The 24,870-nt window shown below is 40.0% G+C and overlaps 1 protein-coding gene across 2 annotated transcripts in view; it reads right to left on the reverse strand.

Annotated features, from left to right (window-relative positions):
• Window positions 1-1,405: 1,405 nt before the first annotated feature.
• LOC106080381 (small G protein signaling modulator 1) overlaps window positions 1,406-24,870 on the reverse strand; it is a 72,353-nt gene continuing 48,888 nt past the window's right edge. For both annotated transcript variants that reach the window (XM_059366357.1, XM_059366356.1), the window contains 12 exons: window positions 22,967-23,387; window positions 22,693-22,909; window positions 20,830-21,051; window positions 20,271-20,760; window positions 20,073-20,212; window positions 19,845-20,004; window positions 15,747-15,906; window positions 14,392-15,676; window positions 14,186-14,310; window positions 13,940-14,119; window positions 9,726-10,003; window positions 1,406-4,932 (listed from right to left, as the gene is read on the reverse strand). In XM_059366357.1, the coding sequence (XP_059222340.1) occupies window positions 4,844-4,932; window positions 9,726-10,003; window positions 13,940-14,119; window positions 14,186-14,310; window positions 14,392-15,676; window positions 15,747-15,906; window positions 19,845-20,004; window positions 20,073-20,212; window positions 20,271-20,760; window positions 20,830-21,051; window positions 22,693-22,909; window positions 22,967-23,387 (3,767 nt within the window). In that variant the 3' untranslated portion in view covers window positions 1,406-4,843. The remainder of the gene's footprint in view (window positions 4,933-9,725; window positions 10,004-13,939; window positions 14,120-14,185; window positions 14,311-14,391; window positions 15,677-15,746; window positions 15,907-19,844; window positions 20,005-20,072; window positions 20,213-20,270; window positions 20,761-20,829; window positions 21,052-22,692; window positions 22,910-22,966; window positions 23,388-24,870) is intronic.

Genomic DNA, 24,870 nt, shown 5'->3' on the forward strand with positions numbered 1-24,870 from the left:
AGTGTGACCCGCACCGTCAGTCAAAAGGAGTTCCATTTTAGTTTCTCATTCCTTGGAGAACCTCTCTGATTTAGCGAATGAGAAAATTCGCAAGTTGTTGGGCTTTTTAAAGTGATCTGGATGGTTCAAAGGTAGGAACAAGAAGGCATCTTCCTTCTTCTGTTGTTGTGGTATCATAATGGACGAAAACGTCTAATTATTAATTTCTTGAGGAGTTGATCAACTCTGAAAAATTTTTTGCTGATCTTTCCAGGTGTCAAACACATCTCTTTGAATGTTCATATGTCTGTAAATACAGGAGGCCATCGTAGCGCAGAGGTTAGCATGTCCGCCCATGACGCTGAACGCCTGGGTTCGAATCCTGGCAAGACCATCAGAAACAATTTCATCGGTGGTTTTCCCCTCCTAATGCTGGCAAAATTTGTGAGGTACTATGCCATGTTAAACTTCCCTCCAAAGAGGTATCGCACTGCGGCACGCCGTTCGGATTCGGTTATAAAAAGGAGGCCCCTTATCATTGAGCTTAAAACTTGAATCGGACTGCACTCATGGATATGTAAGAAGTTTGCCCCTGTTCTTTAGTGGAATGTTCAAGGGCAATATTTGTTTGTTTGTAAATACAAAGATGCCCATGAACATTCCATTAAGTAACAGATTCAAATTTAGGCTCAATGATAAGGGGCCTTCTTTTAGTAGCCTCAGCTCTAACCATTCAACATTTCAAAAAGACTAGTTACTAGTTTTTTAATTTTCTCTCACTGTGTGATGGAGGGTATAAAAATCAGTGTGACTTTCTGTCTGTCCTTCAGTATATTGCTCAGTCCATAACCGAACGTATTGGCTATACTTGGTACCATATGGACAGATCACGATTTAGAATAGTGGGCTCATATTTGGAGCCTGTAATAACTGTATTAATACCTTTTTTAACGGCTCCAATTTAAAAGTAAATTTTATAATACCGCTGACATCCATGCCGATTCGAACCAAGCGTCCAGTGTGATAGGCGGAGATGCTCTTCTCTGTGCTACAGTGGCCGTGAGGAAAGTCTTTAACTTCGTTTTGAGAGATTTTGGGTCACTGACTGGGGTCTCGATTACGAAAATTGTGGGATTGGTCGAGATCCCAGCAAAAAATTACTGAATTTTTATTATATAGTGGATTAAATTCAATATTGGAATTATAAGGCAATGCCCCTCTTGTATGCGCTTCCACTATGTTTGCAATTCAGCGCTTATAGAAGCACAAAATAGAGAATTGGATCATTACCTTTCCCAAATTCGATTAAAATCGTTCTGTGATTCGTTAAATGTCGGGCAAAAACAACGCTTCTATACTGAAGTACGGACGTTGACAGGCCGCCCTAATTAGAGAAGATGTAAAGTCTTCTCTAATTAGGGCGGCTGACGGTGAGAGTAGATTGAGGAATCACAACGGGCCCCAGCGGATATCAAGACAATGTTGTGGTATCATCCTCTCCAACCTAACCTAACCTATCGATGTAGCTTGTGGGGATTGCAAATGGGCCATATCGGCTCAAATTTGGCTATAGCTTCCATCTAAATTGGCCCTTCGATTTGACTTCATCAGTACCTAGAAGCCTCAAATCGGTACATAACCTGATTTAGCTCCCATATAAACCAATCTTTGGATTTAATTTCAAAAGCCACTGGAGACCTCAATTGTTATCCTAATTATCTAAGATTTCGCACTCAATGTTCTGTTAAGACCTCCAACAAATCAGCTGACATAGCTCCCATCTAAACCTATCTTCTAATTTAAGATGTTATGCACTTGGAGCCGCAATTGCTATCCGATTTGTCTGAAATCTCGAGCTTAGGGTTTGATTATGACTTCCGTATAGACTTTCACAGGTTATATAGGTTGATCTGGAAGGAAACATGGGTTATATAATTTTTTGATATCGGGAGGGGGGGGCGGACCCTCCCCCTTACCACAAAAGTACTAACCAAAAATAAAAGTGGTGCAATCGGTACAATCTGGGATTCAAATGAAAGATATTTAAGAGTAGAGTACGAATTTTATAATGAAAGTTGGGTCCAAGTACCTGGGGGACCGCCCCAGCCCCAAAACTCCTTAAAATAGGTTTATTTGACGATCATGACAATATGGGACTGAAATGAAAGGTTTTTGGGGAGTAGATTACGAATATGGTAAGGAAGAAGAAATATGCTTTACAATTTGTTGATATCGGAAGGGGGAGGACCCTCCCCGTTACCTCAAAAATACCACCCAAAATCACAAGTGGACCGATAAAGACAATATGAATATCAAATAAAAGGTATTGAAGAGTTTAATTCGAATATGGTATTAAAAATTCGTGAGTAGATTACAAATATGGCATACAAAATCAGATAGAAGTGTAGAGGGTCACCCCACCCCCCAAAAGCTCCCAAATGGGCATATGACCCATCATGACTATGTGGGACTTGTTTGTTTGTTCCGTAGAATCAAAAAAAGGAAACATAAGCTATATAATTTTTATATCCTCCACCATAGGATGGGGGTATACTAATGGGGGTATAGTTTGTAACTACTCGAAATATTCGTCTGAGACCCCATAAAGTATATATATTCTTGATCGTCGTGACATTTTATGTCGACGATCAAGAATATACGACGATATCCGTCTGTCTGTCGAAAGCACGCTAACTTTCGAAGGAGTAAAGCTAGCCGCTTGAAATTTTGCTTCTTATTAGTTTAGGTCGGTGGGTATTGTAAATGGGCCATATCGGTCCATGTTTTGATATAGCTGCCATATAAACCGATCTAGGTCTTGACTTCTTGAGCCTATAGAGGGCGCAATTCTCATCCGATTGGAATAAAATTTTGCAAGACGTAGTTTGTTATGATGTCCAATAAATGTGCCCGGTATTGTTCAAATCGGTCCATAACCTGATATAGCTGTCATATAAACCGATCTGGGGACTTGACTTCTGAAGCCTCTAGAGGACGCAATTCTTATCCGATTTGAATGAAATTTTGCATGACGTATTTTGTTATGACTATCAACAACTGCGCTAAGCTAGGTTCAAATCGGTAAATAACCTGATATAGCTGCCATATAAACCAATCTTGAATCTTGACTTCTTGAGCCACTAGAGGGCGCAATTCTTATATGATTGGAATGAAATTTTGCATGACGTATTTTGTTATGACTATCAACATCTGTGCCAAGTATGGTTCAAATCGGTCCATAACCTGATATAGCTGCCATATAAACCGATCTTGAATCTTGACTTCTTGAGCGACTAGAGGGCGCAATTCTTATCCGATTTGAATGGAATTTTATATTACGTATTTTGTTATGACTATCAACAACTGTGCCAAATAAGGTTCAAATCGGTTCATAACCTGATATAGCTGCCATATAAACCGATCTGACATCTTGATTTCTTGAACCTTGAGAGGTCGCAATTATTATCCGATTGATACAGCTCCCATTTAAATCGATCTCTCTATTTTACTTCTTGAGCCCTCAAAGGGCGCAATTCTTATTCGAATTGGCTGACATTTTACACAGGTCTCCAACATATAATTTAATTGTGATCCAAACCGGACCATATCTTGATATCGCTGTGATAGCAGAGCAAATCTTTTATTTTATCCTTTTTTGCATAAGAAGAGATGCCGTGAAAAGATCTCGACAAATGCGATCCATGGTGGAGGGTATATAAGATTCGGCCCGGTCGAATCTGGCACGCTTTTACTTGTTATTGTTTTTATTTGTTTTCGAAGGGATTTTAATACAGGACTTCGATGATAAAGGCAGACTTATTCATTTTCTTAACACCGGGTCAAAGGTTATATATAACAAATTTAAAATTTAGGATTGGCCAAAACTTTAAGAAAGCCCCAGGTAGCAAAAAATATAAATCTGTTGATTTCTTCGTTCAACTTCGTTTTTCTTTTGTGTTTTTTGAAGTCTTTGAAAAAACAAAACAAAAATCAGGTAACTTCAGATACTTTAGACAAAAATATAGAATTTTCTAAATTATGATTTTTTTTTTTAAATAGTTTTCTTTGTCATTTCAAGTGATTTCTTTAAAAAAAATCCATTCCCAGCCGTTTTGCAAAACTATTTTTGTCGATTGTTTATATTTTCTAGTTTTTCTTGTTGTTATCAAAGTATAATTAACATGTGTCACATTATATGCCATAGTTTTGGGTGTTTTTTGTTCTGTTTTTCTTGTATAATGAGTGTATTACTGTTGATTAGTTATTTTATTTTGTCTCTTTTGGTTTTTTTTTGGTTTTTATTTTTTCTTCCACATAAAACTTGTTAGAATATCTCTCTGAAACGCATGAAAATTTGTCTGAAATTATCAGTTGATGATATGCATTTTTCCGACGTGTTTTTTTTTAAGTTTTTTTTTTAACTTTATTATTTTCTTCGGATATCCATGTGCAATGAGGTTTTATAGAAAAACGACTATGGTTAAGGTGAAGAAGTAGATAGAACTGAGTGGTTTCTTTTTTTGTAGAGGGATAGTATTGCGATTTCACTACAACTCGATTAACACGATCTACTTTTGGTTAAGGGTTTCTTGCTTTTGGGGTTTTGTTTTTTTTTCATGAACTCTACTCTTTGCTACTGGTTGATCTTGGATATTTTATGGTGATTTTTTTTTTGTTATATATATTTTGTTATGTATGTGAGTATTTCCTTGTATGTAGGTTTCTTGTTTGTATTTTTCATTATAGTTTGATGTTTATGGATTATTTGCAAATACTTTGTTATGATTTCGTTTTATTTTGGAATTTATTTCTTTTGGGTTTTCCATCCTCAAATATTGTAACCATAGGATGATGATGTTGAAATTTATTTATTTTCAATTATTGTCTGCAATTGCAACACTAAACTGCGTGACAACTGCAATATGGATTGGGCATTGTGACGTTCAGCCATTTCTGTAAAGAAAAAATTTAAATTTTATTGCAAAATTTTTTATATTATAAAAAATATATAAAAGAAAAATATTTCTCAGCAAACAAAAATTTTAAATGTATATATAAAAATTAATAAAGTAAAATAAAAATGAAATTAAATGTAAATAAATAAAATAAAACAAGTAAAAGTGTGCTAAGTTCGGCCGGGCCGAATCTTATATACCCTCCACCAATGATCGCATTTGTCGAGTTCTTTCCCGGTATCTCTTTTTAGACAAACAAAGGGTAAAAGAAAAAAATTGCTATGCTAATTGAATTGAGTGTTGGAGACCACAGTAGAAGTCTATATGTAAAATTTCAGCGAAATCGAATATGAATTGGACTTTTTTCGGATTCAAAAAGTAAAATAGGGAGATTGGTTTATAGGGGAACTGTATCAAGCTGAAGACCGATTCAGACCATATTTGTCACAGTTGTTAGAAGTTATAACAAAACACCTCATGCAAAGTTTCAGCCAAATCGGATGGGAATTGCGCCATCTAATGGGTCAAGATCCAAGATCAGTTTATATGGCAGTTGTATCAGGTTATGTACCGATTTGAACCATATTTGTCACAGTTGTTAAAAGTCATAACAAAAAACCTCATGCAAAATTTCAGCCAAATCGGATGGGAATTGCGCCATCTAATGGGTCAAGAAGTCAAGACCCAAGATCGGTTTATATGGCAGCTATATCAGGTTATGGACAGATTTGAACCATACTTGGCACAGTTGTTGGATATCATAACAAAATACGTCGTGCAAAATTGCATTCCAATCCGATGAGAATTGCGCCCTCTAGAGGCTCAAGAAGTCAAGATCCAAGTTCAGTTTATATGGCAGTTGTATCAGGTTATGTACCGATTTACACCGTACTTGGCACAGTTGTTGGATATCATAACAAAGCACGTCGTGCAAAATTTCATTCCAATCCGACTAGAGGCTCAAGAAGTCAAGACCCGAGATCGGTTTATATGACAGCTATATCAGGTTATGGACCGGTTTGAACCATTGATTGAACCTACATTAATAAGAAGTATTTGTACTAAATTTCAAGCGGCTAGCTTCATTCCTTCGAAAGTTAGAGTGCTTTCGACAGACAGACGGACGGACGGACATGGCTAGATCGACATATAATGTCACGACAATCAAGAATATAAATACTTTATAGGGTCTCAGACGAATATTTCGAGTAGTTACAAACAGAATGACGAAATTAGTATACCCCCATCCTATGGTGGAGGGTATAATAAATAATGAAATTAAATGTAATTAAATAAAGTGAAACGAAAACCAGTAGGGCAAGGCAAAAGTTGGGCGGTGCCGACTTTATAATACCCTACATCTTCCCTATAAATACAAAATGGGAGCTATATCTCATTCTAAACCAATTTTGATGGACCTCGGCTAATGTTTTCATATGCACATATGTAAAAAATCTAATAACTACGGTTGCAAATCACAACAAATTGCCCAAAGTCGGACGAACTTATATATGGGAGCAACGTATAAACCTAAATCGATTTTGACCAAACTTCTTAGATATTGTGGTAGCTATTGAGGAAAGCATTGTGCACAATATTGGTAAGATTGGTCAATAAATGCGCTAGCAATGGCTTTAGAAATGAAAATCGGCATATATACATACATGACAGCTATATTTAAAAATGAACCAATTTCTCCGAAACTCACTGGTAATATTAGGAGTCATAAGAAAATGCTTCCTGCAAAATTTCGAGAGAATTTTTTAACACATGAGCACCTTATTGCAATATTGCTCAAAATCGGACGATCAAAGTTCGACCAAACTTTGTAGATATTGTGGTAGTCGTCCAGAAAAGCGTTGCACGAAGTTTTTGGAAGATTGGTCAATAAATGCGCTTGCAGTGGCTCTAGGAGTGAAAGTCGGGCGATATACATAAATGGCAGCTATATCTAAATCTGAACCAATTTCTATGAAATTCACCAGCAATATCGTGAGTCAAGAGAAAATCCTTCCTACCACATTTCAAAAGAATTGATTTACAAATGACCATTTTATTGCATTATTACTTCAAATCGGATATATGGGAGTTATATCCAAACCCGAACCGATTACTACGAAATTAACCAGTAACTTCGAGAGTCATAAGAAACTCCTTCCTGCCAAATTTCGAGAGCATCGGTTAACAAAAGGCCATTTTATTGCAATATTACCGAAAATCGAATGAACATATATATGGGATCTATATCTAAATCTGAACCGATTTCGATGAAATTCTTCAGTAATGTCGTCACAGTAATGTGAGTCATAAAAAAATCCTTCCTGCAAAATTTCGAGAGAATCGGTTAACAAATGACAATTTTATTGCATTATTACTGAAAATCGGACGAACATATATATGGGAGCTATATCCAAATCTGAACCGTAGTTTTCCAATTTCAATAGGCTTCGTCTCTGGGCTGAAAAACATGCCAGTACCAAATTTCAAGACGATCGGATGAAAATTGCGACCTGTAGTTTGTACTCAAATTAACATGGACGGACAGACAGACAGGCGAACATAAAATCGAGAGAACGGTTTATATGGCAGCTATATTCAAATCTGAAACGATACGGGCCAAAGTGAAGAAGGATGTCAAAGGACCTAACACAACTCACTGTACCGAGTTTCAGCGAAATCGGATAATAAATGTGTCTTTTATGGGCCTAAGACCCTAAATCGGCGGATCGATCTATATGGCAGCTATATCCTAAACTGAACCGATCTAGACCAAACTGAAGAAGGATGTCGAAGGGCTTAACTTCACTCACTCTCCCAAATTTCGGCGACATCGGGCAATAAATGCGCCTTTTATGGGCCCTAAACCTTAAATGGAGAGATCGGTCTTTAATACAGCTATATTCAAATCTAGATCGATCTGAGCAAAATTACCGAAGGATCTCGAAGGGCCTAACACAACTCACTGTCCCAAATTTCAGCAAAATCGGATTGTAAATGTGGCTTTATGGCCCTAAGACTCTAAATCAGAGGATCGGTTTATATGGCAGCTATATCTAAATCTTCACCGAGCTAGGCCAAATTGACGAAGGATGCCGACTGGCCTAACATAACTCACTGTTCAAATTTCAGCAAAATTGGATAATAAATGTGACTGTTATGGGCCTAAGACCCTAAATTGGCGCATCGGTCTATATGGCAGCTATATCCAATTCTGAACCGATCTAGACCAAATTGAAGAAAGGTATCGAAGGGCTTAACACAACTCAATATCTCAAATTTCGGTGACATCGGACAATAAATGCGCCTTTTAAGGGCCCAAAACCTTAAATCGAGAGATCGGTCTATATGTCAGCTATATCCAACTCTGGACCGATCTAAGCCAAATTGACGAAGAATGTCGAGGGGCCTAACACAACTCACTGTCCCAATTTTCAGCAAAATCGGATAATAAATCTGGCTTTTATGGGCCTAAGACCCTAAATTGGCGCATCGGTCTATATGGCAACTATATCCAATTCTGAACCGATCTAGACCAAATTGAAGAAAGTTACGAAGGGCTTAACACAACTCAATGTCTCAAATTTCGGTGACATCGGACAATAAATGCGCCTTTTAAGGGCCCAAAACCTTAAATCGAGAGATCGGTCTATATGGCAGCTATATCAAAATCTGGACCGATCTGGGCCAAATTGAAGAAGGATGCCGACTGGCCTAACATAACTCACTGTTCAAATTTCAGCAAAATTGGATAATAAATGTGGCTGTTATGGGCCTAAGACCCTAAATCATCGGATCGGTCTATATGGGGACTATATCAAGATATAGTCTGATATAGCCCATCTTCAAACTTAACTTGCTTATGAATAAGAAAGAATCTTTACAAAGTTTTAGCTCAATATCTCTATTTTTAAAGACTTTAGCGTGATTTCTACAGACAGACGGACGGACATGTCGAGATTGTCTTAGATTTTTACGGTGATCAAGAATTTATATACTTTATAGGGTCGGAAATAGATATTGCGATGTGTTGCAAACGGAATGACAAAATGAATATGCATCCATCCGTCGGTGGTGGGTATAATAAAATAAAACTTTGAATAGAAGCATTGAGTATGATCTCGAGCAGGAAGATGTTCCAAAAATCAGCTAAAGTAAAATAAAGTAAAGGAAGATTTTCGAAAAATCACGAAAATATTTTAAAGATCAAAATAAATGAGCGCAAACAGACCAACCAAACGAACCGGCCTGTCACTGTGCTGTAGGTCAATGCTGCCTAAGCACAAAAAGCACTCGTAGTGACATTCAAAGAATGTTCAAGTGCACAATAAAAGGAGTTTGGCAATGTTGATGTGTTTGTTGTTCTTAGCATTGATGATTAGTTTGTATCGAAATAGTGGAAAGTAAGGCTTTCTTCTCTCTTGTTGCGCTAGGGAGAGATAGAGAACTTATTGAGCCCTGTTTCAGAACAAAAACGTGCTCTACACCGTACTAAATAGTATTTTGGGTATGTTGGACATCTTAATATGACATAGGTTAATTCAGGTCAACGTGTTTTGCATAAGGACACACACTTGCTCAACTTTTATAAGTTCTTTGCTATGCTATTCTTTGAGTAGAAAGCATTGAATATGATCTCGAGCAGGAAGATGTTCCAAAAATCAGGTAAATCAGAATAAAATAAAACGAATTAAAAAAATAAATATATACAAAATAAAATGGAATCAAATATTAAACAAAATAAAATAATATTTACATTTTATAATATTATATTTGTTATTTACTTCATCTTACCATTGAAAAACTTTATAACATCTGTAAAATCCATGCTATTTGATAGTATTATATCTCGATACGTTTCCAATAGAGCCAAGGCCAAAAACAACACAAAATGGCCGGAGGCCACATGTTTGGCTGCCCATATTACCTCCCACGTGGCAAAGACATCATCGTAGACCAGTTCACGTTTAAAGTCCAACAAAAACCAACGATAACAGAAATAGAAATGGGTGTAATCACCATTGGAATCCATCAAATCATACATTTCGGAGTCCAAAATTTGTATAAGAGATCTGGAACAAAAAAATAACAGAAAAATTTAATTAGATTAAAATTGCATACCCTTTTTCAATGAATTTTTCAGCAAAAACATCCTTTTTTAAGACAACACATCACTGGCATGGTGAAAACCAAAAAATTATTTGTTAATCGGTTGAAACTCTTAAACGTTTAATGGAGGCCCATTGGGCGTATGTTGTCTGTAAATAGTATCATAACGTATACGACACACCTGTCTAAATTCAAAGTGTTTTATCACGGCGGCATTCACAAAATTTAAACCATTCCCTTGTTGGATTTTGATGATATTTCATATATTCATTATTTAGAGCATTTATATTGACGTAGTATTTTTTTTTTAATTTTTTAACATATTTTAAAAACGTTTAATTTTTTATATACAATAAGCCCTATGTTTTTCCAAAAAAAGATAATTTTCTTAATATGCGGAGAAAAGTGGTTTTAAAAACTTTGAGATAAAATTGCACCTGCTATCAAAAGTAGTCGGCCTATCGCCATAAATTTTTTTTTTACCTTTCTCCTAACTCGAGCTACAATTTTTTATGACAGCTCTATTGTTGGGTATTTTTCTACCCATTCACCTTTAATGGTTTAATGGCAGTTCTATTAAGAAAATCTGTCGAATAAACCTATTTCAAAGCTACATTAAGTTTAGTGAATACGAGAGTTTTGTCAATACGAGAAAGAGATACGAATTTCTGGTCTAATTATAAAAATGCAACTTGTTTCTTCAAAAATGAGTTTATTTTTATTCAAAATATCCTCCAGCATGATTTATAAACTTCTGCATGCGCTCAAACCAATTTTTTCTACTGTTTCTACTCTGATCGAGACACCTCCGAAAGCAGCTGAAGTCCCACAGGGTTCAGTGCTGGGTCGACTTCTTTACAACCTAAACCTGGCGGACATTCCGACCCCGGAAACGGGAGAGACTCTTTTAGTATATGTATTGGGTTGCCCAAAAAGTAATTGCGGATTTTTCATATAGTCGGCGTTGACAAATTTTAAGCATTAATCGAATTGGATCGTCATGTAACTGAGCGTGAGATAGGAGAGAAGTTAAATTTACCAAAATCAACCGTTCATTATCACATAAAAAGTCTCGGACTGGTGAAAAAGCTTGATATTTGGGTACCACATGTATTGAAAGAAATTTATTTAACAAACCGAATCAACGCTTGTGATATGCACCTTAAACGCAATAAATTCGACCCGTTTTTAAAACGAATCACAACTGGAGATGAAAAATGGATTATTTACAACAACGTTAGTCGAAAAGCAAGCATGGTGAACCAGCTCAAACCACTTCAAAGGCTGATATCCACCAAAAGAGGGTTATGCTGTCTGTTTGGTCAATCGTAAAGGTGTCATATTCCACCAGGACAACGCTAGACCGCACACATCTTTGGTCACTCGCCAAAAACTGAGTGAGCTTGGCTGGGAACTTTTGATGCATCCACCATATAGCCCTGACCTTGCACCATCAGACTGCCATTTATTTCGATCTTTGCAAAACTCCTTTAATGGTAAAACTTTCGGCAATGATGAGGCTATAAAATCGCACTTGGTTCAGTTTTTTGCAGATAAAGGCCCGAGCGTGGAATACTAAATTTGCCAGGAAGATCGCAAAAGGTTATCGAACAAAATGGCAATTATATATTTGATTAAAGTTCAGTCTAAGTTTTATTAAAAATGCATTTACTTTCTTTTAAAAAATCCGCAATTACTTTTTGGTCAACCCAATAATTTAAAATAGTATTCTTATCCCGGCACTGCTGCAGGAGTCCCTTAGAGTCACCCTGCCATGACGTGAGTAGATTTTCAGGGCGAGCCTGGTATGGTCCTACATACCGAGTGCTTGAAGGGAAGTCAAGGTAGTCTTTATCCCCAAGGCGGGAAGAATAAACCATAGTACGACGAAGGATTATAGGCTTATTAGTCTGTCATCGTTTTTGCTGAAAACACTGGAAAGACTGATTGACCTGACGGTGAGAGGGGGACTGGCCCGGTGGAGACAGCCCTCCACGGTGGAGAAGGCCCTCCACGAGGTGGTACAGGAGGTCGAGACTTCTCTCCGACAAAAGGATTATACATTGGCGGCCTTCTTGGATATTGAGGGGGCTTTCAATAATGTGGAGATTGGGGCGATAGTCGCAGCACTGGACCGCACTGGGATTCACCCCTTATTCTCCCAATGGACAAATAATATGCTTTATTAATTAATGCATAATGTCGGGATCACAGGGGATCCGCACCTGCCTGCGATGCTGCGCACCTGTGATCCTTGGAGGCGATGCTGGATATGCAGCCCATTGGGGCCTATATTTGGAACTGCGCCGCCAGGGTCGCGCTTAAGCTGAGAGAGCTCGGCATGCTGAAGGAGGGTGGATGCGTCCACGGTGCGATTCTGGGTGTTATGGATACGGAGGGTAGACTGAGGAGGATCTACGACTGCTTGGCACCAGTGCCGACTGGAGTGAGGGCATTCGCGATTCGTTTTCCTGATAGGGACGAATGGAGGTCGGATGGTGTACTTGAGGAGGATGAGACCTCGATCTACACAAATGGCTCCAAGTTGGAGTCAGGGACTGGATTGGGGGTCTACTCTGATGCACTCCATATCAGTATGTCTCTTAGACTGCCGGACGAGTGTACGGTCTTTCAGGCAGTGTGCCATTGAAATTCTGGCGAGGGTCCAATCGCCCTTGAAACTCAAAATTTATGTGGATAGTATGGCGGCGCTCAAGGCCCTGGGGTTAAGGATGGTGAGGTCGAAATGCGTGGACTGGTTGAAATCCCTGAATGGGCTCCGGGCCCACGATGTGACACTGACATGGGTTCCTGGGCATGAGGGAATTCCAGATAATGAGAGGGCGGACGAGTGCGCCAGGTAGGGTTTATCTGTGCCGGGCGGACCAGTCATCGGTCTTGCCTACGTGCCATTTGTCGAGCTACTGAACACAGTAGAGGGGATGGCCAGGGCGGCGTCGGTGGCGAAGTGGGACACGGTAGATGGCTGCCGGACTGCGAAGGCGCTATGAGCGGTCATTGACCGGAGGAGGACGAGGGAATTGCTGGCGTTCGATAAGAGGGCGATGAGTACTTTTACAGGGGTCATAACCGTACACTGTGCCATAGGCCGCATGGCGGCGCGCATGTGGATACTACACAATGAATTCTGTAGGAGTTGCCTCGATGAAGACGAGACTATTGAGCACTTGCTTTGTTCCAGTCCGGGTCTGCAGAGACGTAGGCTCTCCGTTCTGGGGAGCCGTTTCATCTGTGATCTGGGTGAACTTGCGAACGTACCTCTAGTATCTCTCCTGAGGTTTGTTGAGGGAACAGGATGGTTCCGACGGGGGGATGACAAAGGCTCCGGCGTAGGTAGGTTCGTGCCTGCGTGCTTAACGAAGGGCGGTTCTGCACCTCCCGATCGGGTATATTCACTCCTCCTGTCTTTTTCTTTTTAGGAGGTCTCACTTTCTCCTTTTCCATCCCTTTCTCTCCGAGTGAACTCACCTTTGGTAAGCGACCCATTCAACCTAACCTAACTAATATTCTTAGATAAATATAACTGCTAAGAGATGACGTATTAATAAGTTAGTTTTAAGAAATAATATCTTGTAAATGTTTTTGAAAAGAAAATGGGAAAATAAAACTTGAACTTGAGGCAGTCATCTCACTTTGTTGATAACCTCCGAAGGCTGAACAAGTACGACCGTTCTCTCTTTAAAGTTCAGGCTGCGAATTAAGCAACAAGAGACAGTTAATAAAAGTACTTAACAAAGTATTATTTATATCGAACCCAAAGTTGTGGTTATTTGATTTGGTTATACACTGCGAAATGTCGAAAAACCGCTCTGGTGGCGGGTACTCAGTTGTTCCTTAAATACTTTTAGCTTCGTTCCCTTAGCGCCCCTTCTACTTACCTCATATTAGCAAAATGCATATCCATTGCACCACCATTGGGGAAGTTTTCAATCATGCGTTCCATGAGCTTGCAAAAACAACCATAGGCCATAACCTCATCATCGAATATGACCAATAAAGGGGCCACCAAGTCACACATGCCCTGCATGTAGCCAACCTCCAGGTGTTCCCAAACATAGCTGTAGAAAAATAGAACCATATTAGGAAATCTGAGTAAAGTGCATTGAACCCGAAAAAGAACCTACGTGGTTATGACATTTCTCAGTTTATCCAAATTTTCATTGGCAAAATACCAATAATTACGATCACAGCGCTGGACATCTTTTTCAATGCGATGCAGATTTAAAGCGAAATTTTCCAAAAACTCATACTAGGGAGGAAAAATAAAAAAAAAAAATTAAATACTAAATATTTTGTTTTCCTTTTAGTCCTTTCAGGCTTTTTTACTTACACTGTATACCCCACCATTCGAACTGGCTGGTGAGACACAAGCCGACTTGGGCTCCTGCAAGGCATCCAACGAAGCCACCACAGTGATATCCTCATTCATGGGTGACATTAGGCTGGTCTTGCGTGAAGTTTCATCGGTGGGTTCATCAGTGCACTCCAAAGCATCTATGGAGGCTGCTTCGGTGATGATGACAGCATGCGGGGTACACACCTCATCTTTGGAAGGACGACGAATATCCTCCACACTATGATATTGGCGTTTTGTATTGCTCAGATCTACATCCATGTCTTCTTCCTCTTCTTCTGGTTCTTTTACTTTTTCCTCTTCCACAGCCTCATTTGCAACCTCATCTTCTTCTAATTCCACTGTCTCATTGGCTTCCTCGACGGCAGTCTCCACAGTGACATCTTCCTCCAATTCTATTTCATTTTCATTGGCTGTCATCTCTATCATGTCCGTAAATTCATTGCCCACTGTCTCATACGAAGAAGTGGATGGAGAACTTTTGATGCTTAGGAGCAGCATGCCCCCCTGTTCGGGTGTTAGCCCTGCCTCGGCTTCCGATTCACCAAAACAATTTTCATTTAGGGGCAAAGGTTCGATTTCTTCAAATTCCAAGACCACATTTTCACCAGCAATGGGGGAAGTGCTAGAATTTAGTTCCTGCTCTTCCTGCTCTGGGGGAGTTTTCAATTCTTGCTCATTATCCTCAGCTAACTTTTCATCTTCCTCGCTCTCACTAACTTCCAAGGCCTCCTCGGCTTCAAGGCCTCCTTCTACTGCGGCTGCATCCTCTACAACATCCTGGACTTCTTGAACTTCGATCTCCTCATGCACAGATGCTACATCGCCCACACGCTGATCACATTCCTCATTTAAAGCGTTTTGTGCCTTTTCCTTTAGCATATTATCCATTTCTTCATCTTCCTCCACCATTAGATCATCATCATCACAATTGCCCGAATCCTTTTCCTCTTGAATGTGACCGCCCACATCATCATCGAAATCTATACCGGGATCCGATATATCCGAGAAATCATGATCATCAAAGACATCATTATCCATGTCATCAGCATCCATTTCAGTCTGACGACACATTTGTTTCTCGTTCATTTCGCCTTTGCGTTTATTCTCGGCCGAGATTTTTGCCATGGCCTTGGCATTCTTCTCCTTCTCCCTTTGGCGTACAATAGCCTCCACAGCCAACCATTCACTCATGGTAGTCTCATAATAATGTTTGCTGGTGTCATCCAATTTTTGGCGTTCTTCAATGGAAGAACCAAAGCTAGGAGCAGAAGAAATGAAAGAGAGACAAGGATGATTTGCTGTTTCTTTAGAAAGGTCGTAGGGCTTACCTATAATGTCCCAAAAGATATGGCCATACTTCATTGCGTATTTCATGTACCACTCCTCCGAAATAAACCAAACGAAATACTTCCTCATGACTGCTTATAACACCATCCTCATGCAAAGCCATCCATTTTTCTTTTGTTAATCCCGATTCATTGACAGCCACTGGAAAAGAAGAAAAAAAATTTTACAATGAAGAATGACTGAAAAAAGAAGCCGTAAGGCAGCATAAGATAGTGGGGTTAAGGGTGGTCTACTGAACATAGACGGACATCGTAAAACCACTGCCGACATAGGGAAAGTGGTATGGGGAAAATCGCGGATCTCGACGTCAATAAATTTCCGGGCCCGGACGGTACATCAACACTTGTCCTTTGTAGGTGTTCTTCGACGCTTGCTTATCCACCACGTAACCTATTCAACCTTGCTAACCGTGCGAGATTTTTCCCGGCGCGTTGGAAGGTTGCGAAAGTCCAGCCCCAAAAATGGTGGACGAACAACCCTGCGAATTACCGGTCAATTGCGATATGTTCCGCATTCTTCAGGGTTATGGAGAGTATGGATAACCATCATCTTGTCAGAAACTAGAGTCCAATGGCCTTCTTAGTGATAGACAGTATGGGTTCCGCAGAAATCGCTCTACGGGAGACCTAATGGCATTTTTCACGGAACGATAGAGTCGCTCTATCCAACAGTTTGGTAAGAGTAAGGTCGTGGCTCTGGATATCCCCAAGGCATTTAATAGGGCCTGGCACAATAAAATTTTATCAAAGCTTGTTACTTTTGGTCGGTAATAACTTCGTTCGACTTATGTCGAGCTTTCTGAGAGATTGCACTATACGAGTTGTTCTAGATGGGTTCTCATCCGATAGGTATATATTGAGCGCAGGTTTGCCACAAGGGTCTGTCCTTTCTCCTTCCCTTTTCGTACCCACCACCGAAAGATGGGGGTATATTCATTTTGTCATTCCGTTTGCAACACATCGAAATATCCATTTCCGACCCTATAAATATATTCTTGATCAGCGTAAAAATCTTAGACGATCTAGACACGTCCGTCCATCTGTCCGTTAAAATCACACTACAGTCTTTAAAAATAGAGGCCCATAAAAGCCACATTTAATATCCAATTTTGCTGAAATTTGGGACAGTGAGTTGTGTTAATCCCTTCCATATATTTCTTCAATTTGGCCCAGATCGGTCCAGATTTGGATATAGCTGCCATATAGACCGATCTGCCGATGTAGGGTCTTAGGCCCATAAAAGCCACATTTATTATCCGATTTTGCTGAAATTTGGGACAGTGAGTTGTGTTAAGACTCTCGACATCATTCTTAAATTGGGACCAGATCGGTCCAGATTTGGATATAGCTGCGATATAGACCGATCCGTCGATATAGGGTCTTAGGCCCATAAAAGCCACATTTATTATCCGATTTTGCTGAAATTTGGGACAGTGAGTTGTGTTAAGCCCTTCGACATATTTCTTCAATTAGGCCCAGATCGGTTCAGATTTGGATATAGCTGCCATATAGATCGATCCTCCGCTTTAGGGTCTTGGGCCCATAAAAGCCACATTTATTATCCGATTTTGCTATAATTTTAGACAGAGAGTTGTGTTAGGCCCTTCGACATCTTTCTTCAGTTAGGCCCAGATCGGTTCAGATTTGGATATAGCTGCCATATAGACCGATCCTCCGCTTTAGGGTCTTGGGCCCATAAAAGCCACATTTATTATCCGATTTTGCTATAATTTTAGACAGAGAGTTGTGTTAGGCCCTTCGACATCTTTCTTTAATTTGGCCCAGATCGGTTCAGATTTGCATAAAGCTGCCGTATAGACCGATATCTCGATTTAAAATTTTGGGGCCATAAGAAGCGCATTTATTGTGCAATTTCCCCGGACAGTGAGTTGTGTTAGGGCCTTCGACATCCTTCCTTAATTTGGCTCAGATCGGTTGAGATTTGGATATAGCTGCCATATAGACCGATCTGCCGGATTAGGGTCTTAGGCCCATAAAAACCACATTTATTGTCCGATGTCGCCGAAATTTGAGACAGTGAGTTGTGTTAAAACTTTCGACATCATTCTTCAATTTGGCCCAGATCGGTCCAGATTTGGATATAGCTGTCATATAGACCGATCTCTCGATTTAAGTTTTTGGGGCCATAAAAGGCGCATTTATTGTGCGATTTCGACGAAATTTGGGACAATGAGTTGTGTTATGCTCTTCGACATTTATCTGCAACTTGGTCCAAGTCGGTATAGATTTGGATATAGCTGCCCTATACACCGATACCTCGATTTAAAGTCTTGGCCCAATAAAAGGCGCATTTATAATCCGATTTCACTGAAATTTGACACAGAGACTTATGTTAGGCTTTTCGACATCCGTGTCGTATATGGTTCAGATCGTTGTATTTTTAGGTATAGCTACTAAAAAGATCTAAATTTTGTTTTACACAATTGAACAATGACTTGTTCTTATTTTCACTGACGATCTATTAAGTCAGACTTCGAATCCAGTCTACTCATTTGCCGATGACAGTAGTCTGTGACATTCATATTCATTCGACCACAGGCCCAGTCCTCAAGAAATTGTGGACAGGAGGCACATTATGGATGAAACGCTCTCCCAGGATTTGTTGGCCATTCCCGAGTGGGGTAGAACGAACAGAGTAGACTTTAACGCACAGATGACGCAGTGCTGTTTCTTGTCGCACCAGCGATTCACTGACTTCCCTACAATCGTCGATATCTATCGACGGTATAGATATTGAGCAGTTAGATGTTTTTGATGTTCTAGGCATGAAGATACAATGTGATGTCCGTTGGTCAAAATACGTATTCGAAGTGTCGAAAGAAGCATTCAAGTGTTTGGGCTTTCTTCACCACTTCTGATCTTCTCAATATCTATACTACCTACATCAGGCCGAGGATGGAATATAACTCTCATATATGGGCAAGAGCTTCAAAATCATCCTTGGTCAAGTGACCGGGTTCAACGGAGAGCGATGGTGTTGATTGGGGACAGTAGAGTATCCAACTCTATTGCTCCTCTTAAACATCGTCGGAATGTGGGTAGCGTTGTTTTGCTCTATCGTTATTTTCAGGGCGTGTGTTCCAGGGATATTCGTCTTCTTATCCCTGACGTTAGGATGTTCAGCAGCAATACAAGACTTGCCAGGAACTCACACCCATTTGCAATGGATTAGCCAGTCGACCGAACCATGCATTACCTAGAAAATTTATGTTTCGCCCGAACCATTCTTATGTGGAATCTTCTTCCGGCGAATATCTTTCACACCGACATTGACGTTCAGCAATTTAAGAGGTATATCTGCGCGTTGGTTGCGTGAAAAAATGGTAGTATTTTGGAGAGTAAAACTGAGGAAAACTCAGTTCCGCAGGACTTACTTTCAACTGCAGACACATTCAGAAAGGATCTTCAGGTAATGCATTCCCAACAGGAAGATTATGCAATGAGAACTCGATATTAACGAATCCTTTAAGGTGGAGTGGAGAAGGGGATATGGGTAATACCCCAGTACCCTCGGCAATTCGTTGAGACTGCCAGTTCGGAAAACGATATTTTATGCTGAGATCTGTTTCATATCACAGGATATGCAATTTGAAGTCATGACAAAGAAAAAGATGATCTACTAGATCTACATGACATGAAGTATTTACTTGAATGTAATGTCCGCCTATGACGCTGAACGTTTGGGTTCGAATCCTGGCGAAACCATAGAAAAATATTTTCAGCGGTGGTTTTCCCCTCCTAATGCTGGCAATATTTGTGAGGTACTATGTCATGTAAAACTTCTCTCCAAAGAGATGTCGCACTGTGGCACGCCGTTCGGACTCGGCTTTAAAAAAAGAAGCCCCCTTATTATTGAGCTTAAAAACTTGAATCGGACTGCACTGTGAGAAGTTTGGCTCCGTTCCTTAGTGGAATGTCCATGGTCAAAATTTGCATTTGCAATAGACTCTGTGGTGTATAGTATTATATTATATAGTCGGCTCGGCCCGAATTTTGTCTTTCCTTACATATTTCTTTGAAGGTCTATATAAATTTTATTTGGCTTTATCAAGTACTTACAATCTGGTGTTATTCTTCCATTAACCAAGCCAGACAAATGCGTTCTAACCGTTGACAAATGGCGGCAATAGGCCAACCATCCATAAAATGCTCTCGATATGATTTGTCGTCTCATGGTGGAACAGACCAATTCTATGCTAGCCGTTTGGCTAGCTTGAATCTGAAAACAAAAATTAAAAGCATTAGCTGCAGATAAGAAATCCCAGTTACATAAAATCCATGCCATACCAAAGGTGGGTCTACATTTATGCTCTGTTCCATGGATAAACTTTTACTAGAACAACCACTACTACCCGTAGTGGAACAGCTGCCTAAATGCTTGCGTCTGGGGCTGGTGCGTCCCAGCTCCAAAATGGGATGAGTAGCCACTAGAAGAATAGAAAAATTAGTTTAAGATCTCAAAAAAAAAAATGCTGGTTCACTCACAAAATTCTTCATGTTGACTTTTACTAACAACTCGGAAGACATAATCGATGGGTGTTTCATCAGCCGACTCCATAACCGAGGGCAAAATGCGTCGCCGTACACTCTTGGGCCAAGGGAACATTTTGCCAATACCTCTTTGCGACCACAATGGCGGATCCAATTGGCCATGGGGCAGCAATCCAGTCTCCAGGCAACTCAAAAACGATTGCATATGGCCACCTTCGGGAAAATGTATGGGTGGACGTTGAACCCCATCTTGACCCACTAGGATAACTGTGCCTCCCGTATCTTCACCACGATTTTGATGGCAATGAACATAGACAATTTCATCCACATTTATGTTAAGGGCATAGGTCCAGTATGAGCTGAGATCCTGGCCATCATTGTCAGTGTAGCCATTCATTAATTGATTGGGTGTCCATTTAATGGTTAGTGATTGCACATTCTGATGAAGACTTAAATAGCCAGGCATAGGCTCGCTGACATCTTTCTGTTTAGGCATATAAGAGAGAGCACAAAATTAAAGCCTACTTTTAGGAGTTCTCTTGGCCATACTTACAGGCAAAACCAAAACATTATTCTTGCCATACAATAGGGTGGTGCGAGAATTTTGATGCAATGACTCCACATAATCTTTGGCAACACTGGCTGGAGAGCTGGCCTTAAAGGAACCACTGCTGGTATCCTCTGAACTGGTGTGCAAACTGCGCTTAAAATTAATTATGGGTCGATGACAGGTGGGTGGGGTGCGATTACCAGAACTAATGCGATGTCTTTGAACCTGTAGAAAACCAAAGGGATGTAAAGTAAAGAACTTTGGAAAAGCTAGATTCAAACTAGGAAAAGGTTTTTTGCTTTAATGAGAAAAAATTTTTTTCTTGATTATGAAGGATTTTTTCTTAGATGTTATTATAATACATTCCTAACTTTATAATGGAAGACAAAAACAAAATTTTATAGGTAAAGATTCTTACTTCACTTAAAGAATGGAAATTTGAGCATGGTATATTGTTCGAATCCTGGCGAGAACATCGGACAAAGCGGTGTTTATCCCTCTTAATGTTGACGACATTTGCGAGGAACAGTGCCATGCATGGTCATTTAAAGAATTTCCCCCAAGAGTTGTCGCACTGCGGGACGCCGTTCGGACTCGGCTATAAATAAAGGTCCCTTATCATTGAGTTTAAACTTGAATCGGAAAACACTCATTGATGTGTGAGAATTTGCCCCTTTCCGGTTCCTGGTGGTAATGTTCTTCCTTAGTGTAATGTTCTCATTAGGGGAGGGATGGCACATCAGACATTTCGACTCAAATATGGATATAAAATTCGTGCTGCACTTCCAAATCCCTTTAATTTGAGCCCTATATTGCCATGGCCGGTAACAGGGCCGTTTGGAGGGTGTTTTGGGGCTGGGGCGGCCACCGGCACTATGCACTAAAAATAGATATCAAATTCGTTCTTTATTCCCAAAGGAAATGAAGTTCAGTTTAGGTGGTGCTTTAGGGCGTTCCCAAAACAATTGGCTCCAAAATTGGATATCAAATTTCTACTCTCAAATACCTTTCATTTGAGTCCCATATTGTCATAATGGGTCAAATAACCCATTTGACGTATCATTAGAAGGAAAAGCGCCGCCTAGACTTGAACGCAAATTAATGTTCATTTAAGTCCCATATAGTCATGGTCGGCTAATATGCCCATTTGGGGGTATTTGGGGGTGGGCGACCTCCCATTACTTGGACCTAATGTGTTATGCCATATTTGTTATTTACTGTCTTATACTTTTTATTTGAGTCCCATATTTACATGAACTTCAAATATATCTGTTTAGAGGAGTTTTTGGGGTTGGTGGGGGCCCGCTGGGTACTTGGACCCAAATTTTAATAACATATTAGTTTATTGATCTCTAATACCTTTCATTTGATACCCTAATTGTCCCGATCGGATCACTTTTGATTTTGGGTTATGTTTTTGGCTTAATGGGGAGGGTCCGTCCCCCCTCGGATACCGAAAAATTATATAGCCTATGATTCCTACCAGACCAACCCACGCAATATGCCAACATTTCGAGAAAATCGGGTCTGCCGTCCTTTAGTCTGTACAGAACAACAAACCGAGTCCCATATATCCGTGATTTGCTAATCTGTCCATTTTGGGCGTTTTTGTGCACTAGATTCGTTATCTACTCCCGCATACTGTTCATTTGATACCCATATTGTCCTTATCGGTCCACTTTTGATTTTGGGTGTTGTTAAGACGAAATTATTGGAATAAGAAAAAATTGGACTTTCTTTTGTGCAGTAGGTTGTGCCAGTTACATAAATTTAAGCCCTACTTAAATCCTTATATTCAACTTTTGCATCCTTGACTCAAAATCATAACAAAAAATCTTTTCCAGTAATCTTTTCCTATAAGCTTACCAATTCATCAGCCGGCGGATCTGACCAATAATGATCGGTTTTGGCTCGCGTAAATTCCAAAGCACATGGTCCAACCAGCAATGAACTCAGTATAGAACCATAATCAGGATCGGCGACCAGCGCATCACGATCATAGTAATTATTGGCATTGCTAACCAAATGCTCGATTATTTTCGATAAGCGTTTCTCATATAAAGCCACCCGTATCCACAGGTACCTAATTAAGACAATGAGTTTAGTAACAAAAAAAAATCTATTTTTTCCCAATACTCACTTGATAACCGGTCCATTGGGGGGTGAACCTGTGGAAACGGTATTTATCGTTGTCACCGAACTACTGCTACCTTTGCTCAGAAGTTTAGGTTTTATAATGCTATCACTGCTCGAACAGGATCTTTTCCCTGCCACCGTCGAACTCTCAATGGCCACCTCAATTTCCAAGAGACGACGACTCACATAATCTGCCTCAGGGCAAGCCTTGGCGATTTTCTGTATTAAAGCTGTGGTGGAAGATGTTTTAAAGAGACCAAGAGCACGCCGTCGTAGACCATGACTGAGACAGGCCTCCACAGCACCGCATAGCGAGGTAATCGAACTGCTTTCTTCGTGTATGTATTTCTTGGTGACAGCCTCCTCCATGAGTTGTTTTACCTCCTTTTTAACGCAAGCTATAAGGCGTTCCTTTAGTTCGATTTCTGTAAAGACGGGAAAAGTTATATGTAATGAAGTTGGAGTATTAAAAATAGTTAGAAAGCTGAAATTCGGTTACGCACAGTGGGTTGACAAAAAAAAAGGGAAAATGTATATCATTTAAGAAAAAATAGAGAGGAATGGAAAGAGCTTCTTTAGATGGTTCGAGTGCCTATTGAAGGGATCCAGAGGTTGGTAATCTTAGCTATTCGAAACGTTTTAAAGGCTCAAGAGCTTAAATGTGGAGATTCATATATATGTGTTGTTGCAGTTGTACCCCCATATAAACAAATTCCCGGATTTGACTTTTTGAGCCCCTAAACGCCTCAATTTTCATCTAATTTAGCACAAATACTTCTGCTATGACTCCAGTGTTCATACCAAGTATGATCCAAAATGGTTAAATACTGATTCTCCGATATGACTACTTGAGACAATAGCAACCGCAGCCAATTCTTGATTTCGTTGTTGTATAATAATTCTGATATCAACGAAGTTAATAAAGGCAAATTTTTAACGGAAACCATGGACTGTTTTTTTCTCTGTCTTATCTCTGTCTTTTCCCTATCTAGTCTCGGTCTTCTCTCTATCTTGTTCTGTCTTCTCTCTATATTTTTCTGTCTTCTCTCTTTCTGGTTCTGTCTTCTCTCTGTCTTGTTCTGTCTTCTCTCTGTCTGATCTCTGTTTCTTTCTACCTTATCTCTGTCTGATCTCTTCTCTGTCTCGTCTCTGTCTCGTCTGTCTTGTCTTTTCTCTGTCTTGTCTTTTCTCTGACTCGTCTTTGTCGTGTCTCTGTCTCGTCTGTCTTGTCTTTTCTCTGTCTCGTCTTTCTCGTGTCTCTGTCTCGTCTCTTTCTCGTCTCTGTCGTGTCTCTGTCTTCTTTCTGCCTTGTCTATGAGTTGTCGCTGCCTTCTCTTTGTCTTCTCTCTGCCTTGTGTCTGTCTTGTCTCTGTCTCGTCTCTGCTTGTCTCTGTTTTGTCACTGTCTTGCCTCTGTGTCTACCTTGTCTCCGTCTTGTGTTTACCTTGACTCCGTCTTGTCTTTTCCTTGTCTCTGTCTTGTGTCTTCCTTGTCTCTATCTTGTGTCTTCCTTGTCTCTGTCTCGTATCTGCCTTGTATCAGTCTTGTCTCTGCTTTATCTATGTCTTGTCTTTGTCTACTCTCTGTTTTGTCTCTGCCTAGTCTCTGCCTAGTATCTGTCTTGTCTCCGTCTCTCTGCCTTGTCTCTGTCTTATCTCTGCCTTATCTCTGTATTGTCTCTGTCTTGTTTTTGTCGTGTCTCTGACTTATCTATGTCTTGTCTCTGCCTTGTCTCTGTCTTGTATCTGTTTTCTCTCCATCTTTTCTCTGCCTTGTTCTGTCTTGTCTCTGCCTTGTTCTGTCTTATCTCTGTCTTGCCTCTGTCTTCTCTCTGTTTTGTCTCTGCCTTGTGTCTTCCTTGCCACTGTATTGTCTATATCTTACGTCTTCCTTATCTCTGTCTCGTCT

This window comes from Stomoxys calcitrans, chromosome 4 (genome assembly GCF_963082655.1).
Source record: "Stomoxys calcitrans chromosome 4, idStoCalc2.1, whole genome shotgun sequence".
In the NCBI taxonomy this organism is placed as follows: domain Eukaryota; kingdom Metazoa; phylum Arthropoda; class Insecta; order Diptera; family Muscidae; genus Stomoxys; species Stomoxys calcitrans.